Source organism: Aythya marila (assembly GCF_965140915.1).
Source record: "Aythya marila genome assembly, chromosome: 28".
Lineage (NCBI taxonomy): Eukaryota > Metazoa > Chordata > Aves > Anseriformes > Anatidae > Aythya > Aythya marila.
Window position 1 is genome coordinate 1,032,635 of NC_139069.1, and position 17,078 is coordinate 1,049,712.

At 49.2% G+C, this 17,078-nt stretch overlaps 2 protein-coding genes across 2 annotated transcripts; both read right to left on the reverse strand.

The window, feature by feature from the left end:
* Positions 1 to 593: 593 nt before the first annotated feature.
* Positions 594 to 3,305, reverse strand: LOC309888192 (olfactory receptor 14C36-like; the record flags this gene model as incomplete). The annotated part of the gene is made up of 3 exons (XM_082780428.1): positions 594 to 1,551; positions 1,636 to 1,776; positions 3,199 to 3,305. 3 exons carry the CDS (start codon positions 3,303 to 3,305, stop codon positions 594 to 596), a joined length of 1,206 nt encoding a protein of 401 aa, XP_082636554.1.
* Positions 3,306 to 13,576: 10,271 nt separating this feature from the next.
* Positions 13,577 to 14,512, reverse strand: LOC309888193 (olfactory receptor 14C36-like; the record flags this gene model as incomplete). The annotated part of the gene is made up of 1 exon (XM_082780429.1): positions 13,577 to 14,512. The coding sequence occupies one exon, from the start codon at positions 14,510 to 14,512 to the stop codon at positions 13,577 to 13,579; it is 936 nt and encodes a 311-aa protein (XP_082636555.1).
* Positions 14,513 to 17,078: the final 2,566 nt, after the last annotated feature.

Here is a 17,078-nt window from a genome sequence, read left to right on the forward strand (position 1 = left end):
CTGGTGTGACCTCACCTTGAGTACTGTGTGTAGTTCTGGGCACCACAGTACAAGAAGGACATTAAACTGTTGGAGAGTGTCCAGGGGAGGGCGATGAAGATGGTGAAGGGCCTAGAGGGGAAGACGTATGAGGAGCGGCTGAGGGCACTGGGCCTGTTCAGCCTGGAGAAGAGGAGGCTGAGGGGGGACCTCATTGCAGTCTACAACTTCCTCATGAGGAGGAGCAGAGGGGCAGGAGCCGATCTATTATCCGTAATCAACAGTGATGGAACCCAAGGGAATGGCATCAAGCTGAGGCAGGGGAAGTTTAGGGTGGACATCAGGAAGAAGTTCTTCACTTATAGGGTGGTCGCACACTGGAACAAGCTCCCCAGGGACGTAGTCACTGCACCAAGCCTGTCAGAGTTTAATAAGCATTTGGACTGTGCCCTTAGTCATATGGTCTGAATTTTTGGGTAGACCTGGACTTGATGATCCTTATGAGTCCCTTCCAACTCAGGATATTCCATGATTCTATGATTCAGAATATTCTATGATTCTATGGCATTTTTTTTTTTTGGTGACTTTTTCCCATTGTAACAGAAGAGCTGTAGCTAACTGCTTCTGGAAGACAACTGGAATAGCTTCTTCAGTGCATGCTTGAGTTCCTGGTTCCTCATGCTGTAGATGAGTGGGTTCACTGCTGGAGGTATCACCGAGTAAAGAACTGTCACCACCATGTCCACGTGTGCGGAGTAGATGGAGGGGGGCTTCAGGTGGGCAAATGTGGCAGTGCTGATAGACAGGGAGACCACAGCCAGGTGAGGGAGGCACGTGGAAAAGGCCTTGTGCTTGCCCTGCTCAGAGGGCATCATCAACACAGTCCTGAAGATCTGAATATAGGACACCACAATGAAAATAAAACAACCAATACCTAAACAGAAGCTAAAGGCAATGAGCCCAACTTCCCTGAAATAGTCTGAGTCTGAGCAAGAGAGCTTGAGGATCTGGGGGATTTCACAGAAGAACTGGTCCACAGCATTGCCTTGGCAGAGGGGCAAGGAAAATGTACTGGCTGTGTGCAGGACAGCATGGAGAAAGCCACTGCCCCAGGCAGCTGCTGCCATCTGGGCACAAGCTCTGCTGCCCACGAGGCTCCCGTAGTGCAAGGGCTTGCAGATGGCAACGTAGCGATCGTAGGCCATGATGGTGAGAATATAAAATTCTGACGCAGTCAAGAAAACAAACAGAAAAACCTGTGCAGCACATCCTTGATAGGAGATGGCCCTGGTGTCCCAGAGGGTATTGGCCATGGCTTTGGGGAGAGTGGTGGAGATGGATCCGAGGTCGAGGAGGGCGAGGTTGAGGAGGAAGAAGTACATGGGGGTGTGGAGGCGATGGTCGCAGGCTACGGCGCTGAGGATGAGGCCGTTGCCCAGGAGGGCAGCCAGGTAGATGCCCAGGAAGAGCGCGAAGTACAGGAGCTGCAGCTCGTGCGTGTCTGCGAATGCCAGCAGGAGGAACTCACTCACAGAGCTGATGTTAGGCATTTGCTGACTTTGGACACAGACCCTACGAAATGAAAGAAAATATACATGTATAGACTGTTATGAGTAAAGTTTCTGAACAAAATTCCCAGTAAAAGCCTTACATTACCCGTTTCCAAGAGGACCTTTGTCTATCTCCTTGTCTGGAGCCCTACTTTGTGCTTGCTGAATGTCCTGTACATAGCAGCCACTTCTGTCCATCAGCTCCCAGTGGAACACCTCTAATCCAGTGAAATGGTTAATGTCATTGCTGTGGAGGCACACCTTAACCAGAGGGCACATCCGGGACGGCTGCTCTGTCCATCCCCTGGTGCCCAGCTGCTGGCTGCTTGCAGCACTCAGCTGGGGGATGGATGAACACAGAGGTTGTGCTGAAAAAACACATCCCCCTGGTCTGCAGGTCCTAAAGAACAGCTCAGAAAAGCCCTGGTGCAGTCTGTAAGCAGAGAGAAGAGAAGGGATATTCTCACGTTCATCACTAACCTGTTTGTGTCTCAATTCAATGCAATAGGAAGCTCAGTCACCAGTGCAAATCCAACTACGCCGATAACATAGAGGCTGCCCCACTACCCTGTTAATATAGAGCCTACCCCACAATCAGAGCAGGAAGAGGCAGGCAGAGAGTGCAGAAAGTGCCTTCTCTTTGCAGGCAGCTCCTGCCCTGCCCTTCTTCTGCCCAAGCCCCTGGGCAGCTCCTCAGGCAGGCTGAGTGCTGAGCCTGGCAAGCAGCAGAGGCGCTGCCCTGGCACACAGCCCCTGGGGCACAGCAGGGACCCTGCTCTGCACCACAGCCCTGCACACCCCTGTCTGCACCCCCGGCTTCTCCTTCCTCCAGGACCTGCAGCTGCATTGCCCTCCAGCCAGAGACTTACTGTGTTCAGGGCTGGGAAATGTTCTCCCCCAGTGAGCTCTGTGCATCCTGCCACTTCTGCCTGCCTTTAAGCACTCTGTCTCTGCAGGCAGTGCCCCCAGCCCTGCTGCGCTGTGCAGAGGAGCTGCTCCTGGGCACAGCTGTCTCTCTGCACCAGGGCCCTCTTGCCACAAGCTCTCTCTGTCCCATGAGCCTGGCCCAGCTCAGCAGCACAGCACCAGCCCAAGGCACTGCAATCACCCCTCTGGGGGCTTTGCTGATGAGCCCACGAACCTCAGGCACTCAGAGACAATTGAAGACATCTCTCCAGAAGTGCAAGTCAGAGGCAAGTTTCCTGCAGTGTCCCCCTGAGGGCCAGCACTGACACAGCCTCCCTTGGAGCTCCTTAAAGCAGAACCCTGGAGGCAGTGAGGACAAGGAGACAAAGGCAATGTGAAGGTGACACTGATGTGTAGGAAAACTGGATGTGTGTCACCAAGCACAAGGGCGCAGACAATAATGAATGATTTAAAATTTTAAAAGACAGAAAATGAAGATAAAATAGTAATAATAACAATAACTATAATAATATTAATAATAATATGTACAAGGCAAGTGATGCACCATGCAATTGTTGAGAAACCCCTCACCGATGTTCAACCTGTCTCTGAGCATTAGTCCCACTGACCCTGGTCAGCCGGCATCGGGATCTCTTATGCATGTCCCTTGACCTTAATTTCTTTTTGTGCAAAATCAGCTCTCGGAGGAATTTGGAGTATTTTCTTCCCTTTCTCTAATACTCCCTCTGATCTGTCACCCCACCCAGTAATGCCATCGATGTAGTGCAGGTGCTCAGGAGCTTCCTCCTCTTCCAGGGCAGTCTGAATCATGCTGCTGGCATGGCAGCACTCAGCATTGCGGGACTTCATTCAGGCCACGATAGGCCTCTGTTAGTGCACTCAGTTGCTGCTATACTGACTCAGGTGCACGGCTGTGGTAGGGATTGGCACCAGCTGTCCTTCAGCCCTCATCAACCCCACAACAGAAGGGTCCTGTGAGAGACCAAGGCAAGGCAGACAACAGTATAATGTCCTCTGTCTCCAAGGCAGCTATGCCTAAAGCCCACCGATACCCTTTTGGGTCCCTGAAATATCTATCCTCTCCTGAAGCAGTCTCTTCCAAGGATGCACAGAGTCTCTGGGCCAGTGCCAATGGGGTGCTTTTGCCACTTAGACACACTTCAGCCTCCAGTAGAGTTCAGAGTTGGGATCCCCCTGTCACTGCAGACATACAAATGGGTTCGACCCTCTGTAGCTTGATGGCATTAGGGTTCACTGTGCAGTGGTGCCCACTAGCACCTGATACTTCTGTGGGTCTGATGTGCAAGGCCATGGAATCCACACAGTCCAATAAACCCGACTGTCCCCTTCCTCCCCCTGGCTGGAGGCACAGCCCCTCTAGTCCTGCTCATAGTATTCAGTACTGTGTCTGCAGGACAGCCCGCTGGAAATTGGAGCAGCAGTTCTCTAAGAACCCCTTTTAGTGATTGTTTTTCCTTGCCATTCACATACCCGTACCTCTGGATTTTCCATCCCACTTTCTCATGCTCTCCATGGTCACACCGGTAAAACCACAGGGTGGCACATAGTGTGTTCCCACCATATCTGCCTTCCTGCCCTCTAATTCCAGGGAGGGGCCCTATTTCTCCCAGCACCAGAGCAGCATAGGGATAGGGATCGCGTGATTACTGATGCTCTTATGACTTCTTTCTCTTCGTCCTCCTACTCACATGATGGCCCAGCTTTTCTGAAGCCTGCCTCATCTTCTGACTAACTGACTTTCACATCCATTGTTTTTTCTTGCATAGAGGAGCAACTGATACAGACAGAGCTTGGTTTTCTGGCTCAGACACAGGGCCCAGAAAAAGAGCTGGAGTTGCTGCAGGGCATTTTGCAGATGCTGTAGTAGCTGCAGGGTCTGTCAGAGGGGTTGGAGTGACTGCAGAGCTTTTCACAGAGGCTGGAGTGGCATTGATTGTGGCTCTGTAAGCACAGGCCAAGACCCAGCACACTGCCATGGAATGTGTCTCTTTGGAAATGCCAGGGTGATTACACGTCCTTTTCAAGCATTTAACCATTTTTTTGTTTAGGATTCTGCATTTGCTCGGGGTGAAGTTCCAAAGTTCTGGAGGTGCTGACTGCTGTAGGTGCCTGCCCAGATCCTCCCTCACTCCCTGTCACTCCAAACTCTCCTGCCACCAGACAGAAATCTGAATGGTATTCTTAAGTAGTCCTGAAACACATTCAGGAGACAAAACAATAGGAGCGTGCTGGTTTGAGCATCCCAAGGATATTCAAAACTTTGAAGAGCCAGTGTAAATAGCCTGGAGGAGAAGGGCGAGGTGAAAGAGAAAGAGAGAGTGAACATGTGGGGAAAAATGTCCTCCCCTTGTCTCTCCCATGCTTGGTTTCCTGAGGAGAAAATGTCTAGAGTGTAGTTCTTAATAGTTTCTGAGAGATGGCTCCCAAGGTATGTTGGCAATGGCAATGCTGAGTACAAGTACCAGATAAGTCTCATGACCAAGATTTTTATCATATCATAAACCAGTGATACACAACACATCAAAAGAATGAACTTGACGCAGCCATCAGAAAAGATAAACAGCATGACAGGGGAGACATACAGTAAGTAATGTGCTATGCAACACAATTCTGAAATCGAGCACAACAGATCTGAGCTTAGGAAGGAAGGAAGGAAGGAAGGAAGGAAGGAAGGAAGGAAGGAAGGAAGGAAGGAAGGAAAGAAAGAAAGAAAGAAAGAAAGAAAGAAAGAAAGAAAGAAAGAAAGAAAGAAAGAAAGAAAGAAAGAAAGAAAGAAGGAAGGAAGGAAGGAAGGAAGGAAGGAAGGAAGGAAGGAAGGAAGGAAGGAAGGAAGGAAGGAAGGAAGGAAGGAAGGAAGGAAGGAAGGAAGGAAGGAAGGAAGGAAAGAAAGAAAGAAAGAAAGAAAGAAAGAAAGAAAGAAAGAAAGAAAGAAAGAAAGAAAGAAAGAAAGAAAGAAAGAAAGATCAGCTTTATGATCAGCAACTATTAAAATTAACTAATGCTTATAATAGCTTTCTTTTAACAAAAATCTGGCTGTGGCCAGATCTGTCATTGGCTCAAAAATAGTGCTCCATGTTGGGCACCAAAAGAGTGGTTAAACCCAGCAGGCAGCTCAGCACCACACAGCCAATCCCTCACACACACACTCCGCTACACCCCGAGCAGATGCAGGAGAGAATGAGGAGGGGAAAAAAGATAAAATACATAAATAAATCCTGGATTGAGATATAGTTTAATAGGAAAGAAAGGGAAGACAAATAATATGAGCAATGATGATGACGATCATGATGGTGATTGCGTGTCCCACAGTAGTGGTACCCCCTACCCTGGCCAGCCACCCCACATTGATTGTTCAGCACGACGTCGTGTGGTCTGGAACATCCCTATGGCCACTTGGGGTTGGGGTCAGCTGTCCTGCTTCTGCCCCCACCAGCTTTGCAGGCACCCCCAGCCCTCCAATGCTGGCCAATAACTAAGCCATCAGTGTATAATCAGCATTCTTCTCATGCTGAATCCAAAAAACAGCATCATAAAAGCCCCTAGGAGGAAAATTAACTCTATCCTAGTGTCCTGGTTTCAGTTAGAACAGAATTAATTTTCTTCCTAGTAGCTGGTGGAATGCTGTGTTTTGGCTTAGGATGAGAAGAGTGCTGATAACACCGCTGATAACACCCCGATGTTTTAATTGTTGCAGAGCAGTGCTTATACCAAGCCAAGGACATCTCAGCCTTTTGCTCTGTCCTGCCAACAGGCAGGCTGGGGGTGCAGTAAGAGCTGAGAGGGGACAGACCCAGGACAGCTGACCCAAACTAGCCAAAGGGGTATTCCATACCATCTGACGTCATGCTAAACAATATATAGGGGTGGCTAGCCGGGGGGAGGGGGCCGGACTGCTCGGGGTTAAGCTGGGCATCGGTCAGCGGGTGGTGAGCAATTGCATTGTGCATCACTTGTTTGTACATATTATTATTACTTTCCTATTATCACCATTGTATCATTATTATTATTATTATTATTATTATTTTTTAATTATTATTTTCCTGTCTTATTAAACTGTCTTTATCTCAACTCACGGGCTTCACTTTCCATTTCTCTCCCCCGTCCCAGAGAGGGAGGGGGGAGGGTGAGTGAACAGCTGCGTGGTGTTTAGCTGCCAGCCGGGTTAAACCACCACGGTCTTTTTGGCGCCCAACGTGGGGCTCGAAAGGTTGAGATAACGGCAGATCTGACCAGACTGTGTTAAACTAAAATTCGTATAAGTATTAGACCTGCTTAATAGTCACTTGCCATAATGCTGATTGCTTTAATCTCAACTCTGCTGTGCCTGTTTTCCAAATTGAGTATTATAGTACATTATTTTCCGTATTTGCTCTCTGTCATGTTGTTTATCCTCTCCGGGCCCTGGTTTCAGATCATTATGGTACTGAGTGTTGTAGCAGTGGCTTATGAGACTATGAGATATCTGGTCATGACTCTAACTTGGCATTTGTACTCAGTAACATCGTCGACTCTGTACTTTGGAAACTGTATCTTGTAAACTATTAGCAATTACACCTGTTGCCTTTTTTCATTAGGGAGTCAATCTGTGGAGGGGAAAGGGGAAGATATTTTTTCTTACTTGATCACTCTCCCTTCCTCCTTCACCACCCTCTTATCCTCCGAGCTTGTCACAATAGCTCTCCAAGATATTGAATATCCTTGGGATACTCAGACCAGCATGGTCTTGTTGTTATGCCTCATGAATATGCTTCAGATTCTGCTTAATGTTAAACAACTACTTAGGAAGCTCATCTGGAGATCTGCCCGGAGGCAGTATAGTTGTGGATGGCAGGGAGTATGGGAGGATATGGGCAGGCATCTAGAGCAGTTGGCACCCCCAGTGTTTTGGAAATTCACCCCTGAACAACTGCAAAATCCTCAAAAACTGGCAGAATGCTTGAGAAAAAGGTGTCATGATTCTGGCAGTTCCAAAGTAACACAAATCATTGTAAGGTGCTGGGGCCTGGCTCATGCCTATCGAGCTGCCATGGATACTGCTATCAACTTAGTGACAGACCCTGCGGCCACTCCAAGCCCTGTGACAGCTCCAACGGCCACTGTGACCCCTACAGTGGACACTGCAGCGGCTCCAGTCCCAGTTCCTGCAGATGCTCCAGTTCCAGCTCCTGCAGCTGCTCCAGTCCCAGCTCCTGCAGCTGCTCCAGCTCCTGCAGCCGCTCCAGCTCCTCTGGCTGGGTCAGAGAAACGAACTCTAGCAGTGCAAGTTGACCCTGCAGAGGGTCTTCCAACCCCTGTGGCAGACGCTGTAACAGGGTCAGAGAAGCGAGCTGTAGCAGTGCAAGCTGGCCCTGTAGAGAAGGTGAAAAAATGGTATAGAGATTCAGGTCATTTAGAACGCAGAGAGTCTTCTGCCAAATCTAGGTATAGAGACGACGGAGACGACGACGACGCTGGGCCATCAAGGGTTCAGGAGGAGGAAGATGAGGATGCTGAAAAATCAACAGTAACTACCCGAAGCCTAAACGAGCGTGAGTTACGAGATGTGCGAAAAGATTTTGGTCGCTGTATAGGTGAGCAGCTTGTCACCTGGCTGCTCCGATGCTGGGACACTGGAGCCAATTGTGTGGAATTAGACGGCAGGGAAGCCAAGTGACTGTGATCCCTTGCTAGAGATGCAGGCATTGACAAAGCAATTGCAGATGGAGCACAATCTAACAGCCTCTGGAGGCGTCTCCTCTCAGCTGTGAGGGAAAGGTATCCCTTCAAGGAAGAACTTTTATGTCTACCAGGCAAGTGGACCACTATGGAGAAGGGAATCCAGTATCTGAGGGAATTAGCCGTACGGGAAGTGATTTATGAGGATCCAGACCTCAGACAAACATCCAAAGATCCAGATGAAGTCAGGTGTACACGACCCATGTGGCGGAAGTTTGTACGGAGTGCACCATCATCATATGCCAGCTCATTGGCAATAATGGCCTGGAAAGAGGATGAGGAACCCACAGTGGATGAAGTGGCTAAACAACTCCGGCAGTACGAAGAAAGTCTCTCCTCTTCCTTACAGGCCTGCGTCTCAGCTGTGGAGAAACTTTCTGAAAAGGTTCACCAACTTGAAGAGAGATTATTCTCCTCCGCACCTGCACAAAGCAGTGTCTCAGCTATCAGGGGTAGGCGTTTATCCACACAAGGAAGACGATATGGTGGGTACTCACCCCGTGCCACCCTGTGGTTTTACCTGCGAGACCATGGAGAGGACATGAGAAAATGGGATGGAAAATCTACCGCGACCCTAGAGGCACGGGTACGTGAGTTGCAAAAGAAAACAATCAGGAAGAAGGGATTCTCTGAAAAGTTTGCAGCTCCAACTTCCAGCAGACAGTCCTTCAAATACAGAAACGAAGAAGATTCCGACCAGGATTAGGGGGGCCCTGCCTCCAGCCAGGGGGAGGAAAGGGACAATCGACTTTATTGGACTGTGTGGATTCGATGGCCTGGCACGTCAGACGCAAAGAAGTAGAAGGCTTTAGTAGACACCGGTGCACAATGTACTCTAATGCCATCGAGCTATAAAGGGCCAGAGCCCATCTGTATTTGTGGAGTGACAGGCGGATCTCAGCAGTTGACTGTATTGGAGGCTGAAGTGAGTCTGACTGGGAATGAGTGGGAAAAGCACCGCATTGTGACTGGCCCGGATGCTCCATGTATCCTTGGCATAGACTATCTCAGAAGAGGATATTGCAAGGACCCAAAAGGGTTCCGGTGGGCTTTTGGTATAGCTGCCTTAGAGACAGAGGGCATTAAACAATCCTCTACCTTGCCTGGTCTCTCAGAGGACCCCTCTGTTGTGGGGTTGCTGAGGGTCGAAGAACAGCAAGTGCCAATCGCTACCACAACTGTGCACCGGCGGCAATATCGCACTAACCGAGACTCCCTGATTCCCATCCATAAGCTAATTCATCAATTGGAGAGCCAAGGAGTGATCAGCAAGACTCATTCACCTTTCAATAGTCCCATATGGCCAGTGCGAAAGTCTAATGGCGAGTGGAGACTAACAGTGGACTATCGCGGCCTGAACGAAGTGACGCCACCACTGAGTGCTGCAGTGCCGGACATGCTGGAACTTCAGTACGAACTTGAATCGAAGGCAGCCAAGTGGTACGCCACAATTGATATCGCTAATGCATTTTTCTCCATCCCTCTAGCAGCAGAGTGCAGGCCACACTTTGCTTTCACTTGGAGGGGAGTCCAATATACTTGGAATCGACTGCCCCAGGGGTGGAAACACAGCCCTACCATTTGCCATGGGCTGATCCAGTCTGCACTGGAGCAGGGGGAAGCTCCTGAACACCTGCAGTACATCGATGACATTATTGTGTGGGGTGACACAGCAGAGGAAGTTTTCGAGAAAGGGAAGAAAATAGTCCAAATCCTTCTGAAAGCCGGTTTTGCCATAAACCAAAATAAAGTCAAAGGACCTGCACGAGAGATCCAGTTTTTAGGAATAAAATGGCAAGATGGACGTCGTCAAATCCCAATGGATGTGATCAACAAAATAACAGCTATGTCTCCACCAACTAACAAAAAAGAAACACAGACTTTCCTAGGTGTTGTGGGCTTTTGGAGAATGCGCATCCCAAATTACAGTCTGATTGTAAACCCGCTCTACCAAGTAACCCGTAAGAAGAATGAGTTTGAATGGGGCCCTGAACAACGACAAGCCTTTGAACAAATCAAGCAGGAAATAGTCCATGCAGTAGCCCTTGGGCCAGTTCGAACAGGACCAGATGTAAAGAATGTGCTCTACACTGCAGCCGGAGAGAACGGCCCCACCTGGAGCCTCTGGCAGAAAGAACCTGGGGAAACTCGAGGTCAGCCCCTGGGGTTTTGGAGCCGGGGATACAGAGGATCTGAGGCCCGCTATACTCCAACTGAAAAGGAGATACTGGCAGCATATGAAGGAGTTCGATCTGCTTCAGAGGTGGTCGGTACTGAAGCGCAGCTCCTCCTAGCACCCCGATTGCCAGTACTAGGCTGGATGTTCAAGGGAAGGGTCTCCTCTATACATCATGCAACTGATGCTACGTGGAGCAAGTGGGTTGCACTGATTACTCAGCGGGCTTGAATAGGAAACCCCAGTCGCCCAGGAATCTTGGAAGTGATTATGGACTGGCCAGAAGGCAAATACTTTGGGATATCACCCGAGGAGGAGGTGGGTCGTGCCGAAGAAGCCCCACTGTACAACCAGTTACCAGAGAATGAAAAGAAATATGCCCTGTTCACTGATGGGTCCTGTCGTATTGTGGGGAAGCATCGGAGATGGAAGGCTGCTGTATGGAGTCCTACACAACGAGTTGCAGAAGCTGCTGAGGGAGAAGGTGAATCGAGTCAGTTTGCAGAAGTGAAGGCCATTCAGCTGGCTTTAGACATTGCTGAACGAGAAAAATGGCCAGTTCTCTATCTCTACACTGATTCATGGATGGTAGCAAATGCCCTGTGGGGATGGTTTCAGCAATGGAAGCAAAACAACTGGCAGCGTAGGGGCAAACCCATCTGGGCTGCTGCATTGTGGCAAGATATTGCTGCTCGGGTAGAGAACCTGGCTGTGAAAGTACGCCACGTAGATGCTCATGTGCCCAAGAATCGGGCTACTGAAGAACATCAAAACAACCAGCAGGTGGATCAGGCTGCTAAGATTGAAGTAGCTCAGGTGGACCTGGATTGGCAGCATAAAGGTGAATTATTTATAGCCCGATGGGCCCATGACACCTCAGGCCATCAAGGTAGAGATGCAACATACAGATGGGCTCGTGATCGAGGGGTGGACTTGACCACGGACGCTATAGCACAGGTTATTCATGACTGTGAAACATGTGCTGCAATCAAGCAAGCCAAATGGTCAAAGCCTCTTTGGTATGGAGGACGATGGCTGAAATATAAATATGGAGAGGCCTGGCAGATTGATTACATCACACTCCCTCAAACTCGCAATGGCAAGCGCCACGTACTTACAATGGTGGAAGCAACCACCGGATGGCTGGAAACATATCCTGTGCCTCATGCCACCGCCCAGAACACTATCCTGGGCCTTGAAAAGCAAGTCCTATGGCGACATGGCACCCCAGAAAGAATAGAGTCAGACAATGGAACTCATTTCCGAAACAACCTTATAGACACTTGGGCCAAAGAGCATGGTATTGAGTGGGTGTATCACATCCCTTATCATACACCAGCCTCCGGGAAAGTTGAACGATACAATGGACTGTTAAAGACTACATTGAAAGCAATGGGCGCTGGGACATTCAAAAATTGGGATACGCATTTGGCAAAGGCCCCCTGGTTAGTCAATACTAGGGGATCTGCCAACCGAGCTGGACCTGCCCAATCAAACCTGTTACGTACTGTAGATGGGGATAAAGTTCCTGTAGTGCATGTAAAAAATATGCTGGGTAAAACAGTCTGGGCTACTCCTGCCTCAGGAAAGACAAACACATTCGTGGAATTGTTTTCGCTCAGGGACCTGGATACACTTGGTGGGTGATGCAAAAGAACGGAGAGGTCCGGTGTGTACCTCAAGGAGATTTAATACTGGGTGAGAATAGCCCATGAACTGAATTGTACCATGTTAATTACTATATAATACTGTATGTTATCACTACTATGACTACTGTAGGTGACTAATTAGAATGTATGGAAAAGAGTGTAACCTGAGCATGACATAAATGGTATGGAATAAGGGGTGGATAATGTCCTGGTTTCAGTTAGAACAGAATTAATTTTCTTCCTAGTAGCTGGTGGAATGCTGTGTTTTGGCTTAGGATGAGAAGAGTGCTGATAACACCCCGATGTTTTAATTGTTGCAGAGCAGTGCTTATACCAAGCCAAGGACAACTCAGACTTTTGCTCTGTCCTGCCAACAGGCAGGCTGGGGGTGCAGTAAGAGCTGGGAAGGGACAGACCCAGGACAGGTGACCCGAATTAGCCAAAGGGGTATTCCATACCATCTGACGTCATGCTAAACAATATATAGGGGTGGCTAGCTGGGGGGAGGGGGCCGGACTGCTCGGGGTTAAGCTGGGCATCGGTCAGCGGGTGGTGAGCAATTGCATTGTGCATCACTTGTTTGTACATATTATTATTAGTAGTACTATTATCATCATTGTATTATTATTATTATTATTATTATTATTATTATTATTATTATTATTATTATTATTATTATTATTATTATTATTATTATTTTCCTGTCTTATTAAACTGTCTTTATCTCAACTCACGGGCTTCACTTTCCATTTCTCTCCCCCGTCCCAGAGAGGGAGGGGGGAGGGTGAGCGAACGGCTGCGTGGTGTTTAGCTGCCAGCCGGGTTAAACCACGACAAGGGAGCAGATTGTTTGCAACCTAAGAAGGGAGCTCTTAGTCCAGCACTACACTGAGCACTCTTAAATTCTGATCCATAGTGAAGCCCAGTAAAGTTCCCTTTCATGCATCAGTTCCTTGGGTATATTCCTATCAGCATCTTTGGAAGAGCTGTGTAATGGAAGAGATGCCACTGTACAGACAACAAGACTGTCACCAAGGTACATGCGATCTCAAGGCTTAATTGAATGTGAGAGCACAAGAGAACAATGTAGAAACCAAAGGGAGCACCAGTGAAAAGGCCACGTTCTGCTGCTGGCCATGGCCATGGCTCCAGGCAAGCAGCAGCCCCGACCCGAAGGCAGCAGAGAGGCAGAGCCCAGCGGGCAGGGAGGGGCAGCCCCGAGGACCACCGGGGCTGCTCCTGCATGTGGCAGCTGGGCTCTTGGCCCTGAGCCCTTCCTGCGTGCTGGGGCTGCTCCCCCAGCTCCAGAGGAGATTTGAAGAGAGAGAAACTGAGATGAATGATATTCTGAGGGATTTGTTTTTGTGTTTACATATTCATTAAGCTTGCTTCTTTAGCTATATTAGATGACTGGATAAAAGAAATTAAAAAAAAAAAAAATCAGGATGTTAAAAATACATTTATTTAAATCAAACCCAAGAAACTTACATTAATTGTAAAAACAAATTAACAAAAAAATTTCCTAATAAATTCTTTAATAAACTGGGAAATGAAAGACATTACTGACTCTGAAGAAGCATGTATCCAAACAGTTTCCTCATTGCATAATTAAGCTCCTTGTTCCTCATGCTGTAGATGAGGGGGTTCACTGCTGGAGGTACCACTGAGTACAGAAATGACACCACTAGGTCCAGGGATGGGGAAGAGATGGAGGGAGGTTTCAGGTGGGCAAATATGATAGTGCTGACAAACAGGGAGACGACGGCCAGGTGAGGAAGGCACGTGGAAAAGGCTTTGTGCCGGCCCTGCTCACAGGGCATCCTCAGCACTGCCCTGAAGATCTGCACATAGGACAGCACAATGAAAACAAAACATCCAGTGGTTAAACAGGTAGTAAACATGAGAAGCCGACCTTCCCTGAGGTGGACAGATGAGCAGGAGAGCTTGAGGATCTGGGGGATTTCACAGAAGAACTGGTTCACAGCATTGCCTTGGGAAGGGGGCAGCGAAAATGTGTTGGCTGTGTGCAGGACAGCATGGAGAAAGCCACTGCCCCAGGCAGCTGCTGCCATCTGGGCACAAGCTCTGCTGCCCACAAGGTTCCTGTAGTGCAGGGGCTTGCAGATGGCAATGTAGCGGTCGTAGGCCATGACTGTGAGAAGGGAATACTCCGCTCCAATGAAGAAGTCTAAAAAGAGTACTTGGACAACACATCCTTGATAAGAGATAGCCCTGGTGTCCCAGAGGGCATTGGCCATGGCTTTGGGCAGAGTGGTGGAGATGCAGCCCACGTCGAGGAGGGCGAGGTTGAGGAGGAAGAAGTACATGGGGGTGTGGAGGCGGTGGTGGCAGGCTACGGCGCTGAGGATGAGGCCGTTGCCCAGGAGGGCAGCCAGGTAGATGCCCAGCAAGAGCGTGAAGTGCAGGAGCTGCAGCTCGCGCGTGTCTGCGAATGCCAGTAGGAGGAACTCACTCACAGAGCTGATGTTACACATTCGCTGTTTCTGGGCAGTGGTCCTGTCTAAGGAGGAAAAATACAGTAAGGATATACAACAGATTTATCCTATTGTAAGGCCTATTTGAAGGACATGTTTGGCAAGTCCCTTTCATGAGTTCTATCCAATTCTGCCTGAGGGTGTCCCTGGGAGCAGAGGATTCTGCTTTGGTAATGCAGGAGGTATTCCTACTCTACAGTAACAGATAAAGAGGGACATAGGGTAATGCCAGATTCAATTCTTTACCAATATGTGATTATCCACAGTTTTGCTCCCAATTCTCCTGAGAGAAAGCAGGGTTGTAGGATTTTCTTTTCTGTATATTTTCCTTCCTGCTACACTCTAGGTGAAACCTGGATCTTCAGAGAAAGGGACACCCCCTTTAGTTCAGAATGTAATTCAGAGGGGAAAGACAGTCTGTCCATCAAGTCTGGTCTCCTCTGGCATCTCTTTGAACGGTATGACAATGACATTCACATCCTTACCTGAAAAGAACCAGGACACGGCTGAGAGCAGAGGAATCCAGGCTCAAAGTGCCCATCTCCACACCCCCCACTCTGTCCCCATACTCCCTTTCCCCCAAGCACACTGAGGGCTCACGCCACGGACATGTGAAACCCCCATCCCCAGCCAGCCTGGGAACAAGACCAGCAGCAGCACGGCCAGCTGGAGAAGCCAGGAGGAATGCCAGCGTGCTGCTGCCAGGGGAGGCAAGGCCAGGGAGGGACAGACGGACACTCAGCACACCCTCCTGTGCTGCAGCTCTGCCTGCAGACGAGGCAGCTCATGCTCATTGCAGGTGATCTGTGCTCACCTCAAGCCAGCAGAGACTTCCCAAAGACAGGGCACTGGTCACTGGAGGATTTGCAGCTCCAAAAGATCAGCTAGGATAAAACCTGAGAGGACCAGAATGATGATGTTGGTGTAGTTCCTGGGCTGAAGTGTGGGAAGGGACTTTATGAAGTTCATTGATTAAATATTGATCCCCCACTGCAATGTTCTAGGAGTCTCAGTCTTCAGTACACACCTGACCACCTACTACCATGAAACCAGCCTCTGCTCTACCACAGGTATCTGCAAGCACAGGCTACAGAAAAAGTCTTGCCTTTCAGGTAGCCCCTGCCTTGGTCTTCCTTTTCAAATATCCAATCATAAATGTCATTTTCTAAAACATTTTCTACTCATTTCTGGAGAAACAGAGAGACCCATCCTGACAGATGCTATCAGCTGTCGGATGTGCCAGCTGTAGAAGACCCCTCTGGCAACCCCACCTGCATGGCCCTGCTGCGAGAGCCTCACGGTGTCAAGAGCCTGCAGATGTGTCCTGCCACACGCTGCCCTCTGTTGTTGCGCTCCTCAGTGCCTCCAAGCCCTCTCTCCTTCTCTCCTCTCTGTGTGCCAGCTGCGGTCAGAGCCCCCAGCCCTGCTGCGCTGTGCAGAGGAGCTGCTCCTGGGCACAGCTGTCTCTCTGCAGCACTTGCCAGGAGCTCCCCTTGGGCCCACGAGCCCGGCCCAGCTCAGCAGCACAGCACCCGACCATGGCATCGCTTGCTCTGTGCCCTTGGGCTCCCTCGAGGTGTCCCCAAGGCCTCAGGGTTGACAGCTCCCCAAGGCAGCAGGGTCTCTGCTGGGGTGTGGTGCCTGAAGTAGACTGAAGTCTTCGCTGACTGCTCCTTGCTGAACTTGGGAGAGACTGATTTTAGAAGTGTGATTTATGCTATTTAAGTTTGATTGTCCATCGTGAGTAAAATGATTCCCTCCCTTAACTTCTATTGTTTTCCCACTGCATGGCAGGATACCTTAGCCACAACTGCCAGGGATCATTTCACCCCTCTGAATGTGTCCTTACAAGAGAGGGGGGACCTGAATGCTCTAAAAGGTTTTCCATGAAGGGAACTGGATACTAAGACAGCATTTGTTGAGTTTTCCCAGCAATCCAAATGGAAAATCCTCTATCCATACACAAATCTCTTCTTCCTCTCTCGCATGACCAGCACAGTGACTGGGATGTGGAACACCCTCATCACTCAGCTGGTGCCTGACACCAAACACCTGCAGATGCCATGCTTTCTTCTGGGGACCATGATCTATGGTCAGCCCTGGGCGGTATGTCATCCCTGTTCTCTGCAAGGCTCGAGTAGTGGAAGGTCTGGTTCCAGAAGGCAGCTTTACCTGAACCAGGGGAATTTCTCTCATGTACAGGAATTATTTCTTCTCCTCCCAGCCGTTGTTCTGTGACCCCAGTGTCGTGGACACCTTCTGTGGTTTTGCCCCACAGCTGGAGCTGTCACGGTGATACTCACGGTCTTTGATTTCATAATCTACATTTTGGATCCAATCTTCCTCTTCCCTCTCATGCAGTTTTCAGTTGTGTGTGTGTGTCCTGTATTGGCAGGCCAAGGCCTTATCCATCTGCTCTTCTGTCCTCACGAGTGTCACTGTTTTCTATGATACTGCCATCAATGTCTGTGAGAAGCCCAAATACAGCCCTCCTCAGAGATCTTAATGAAGCCCTTTCCTAAACCACCATCCTCCCAGTCAGACCTCAGGTTGCCTAGAGGTGGTA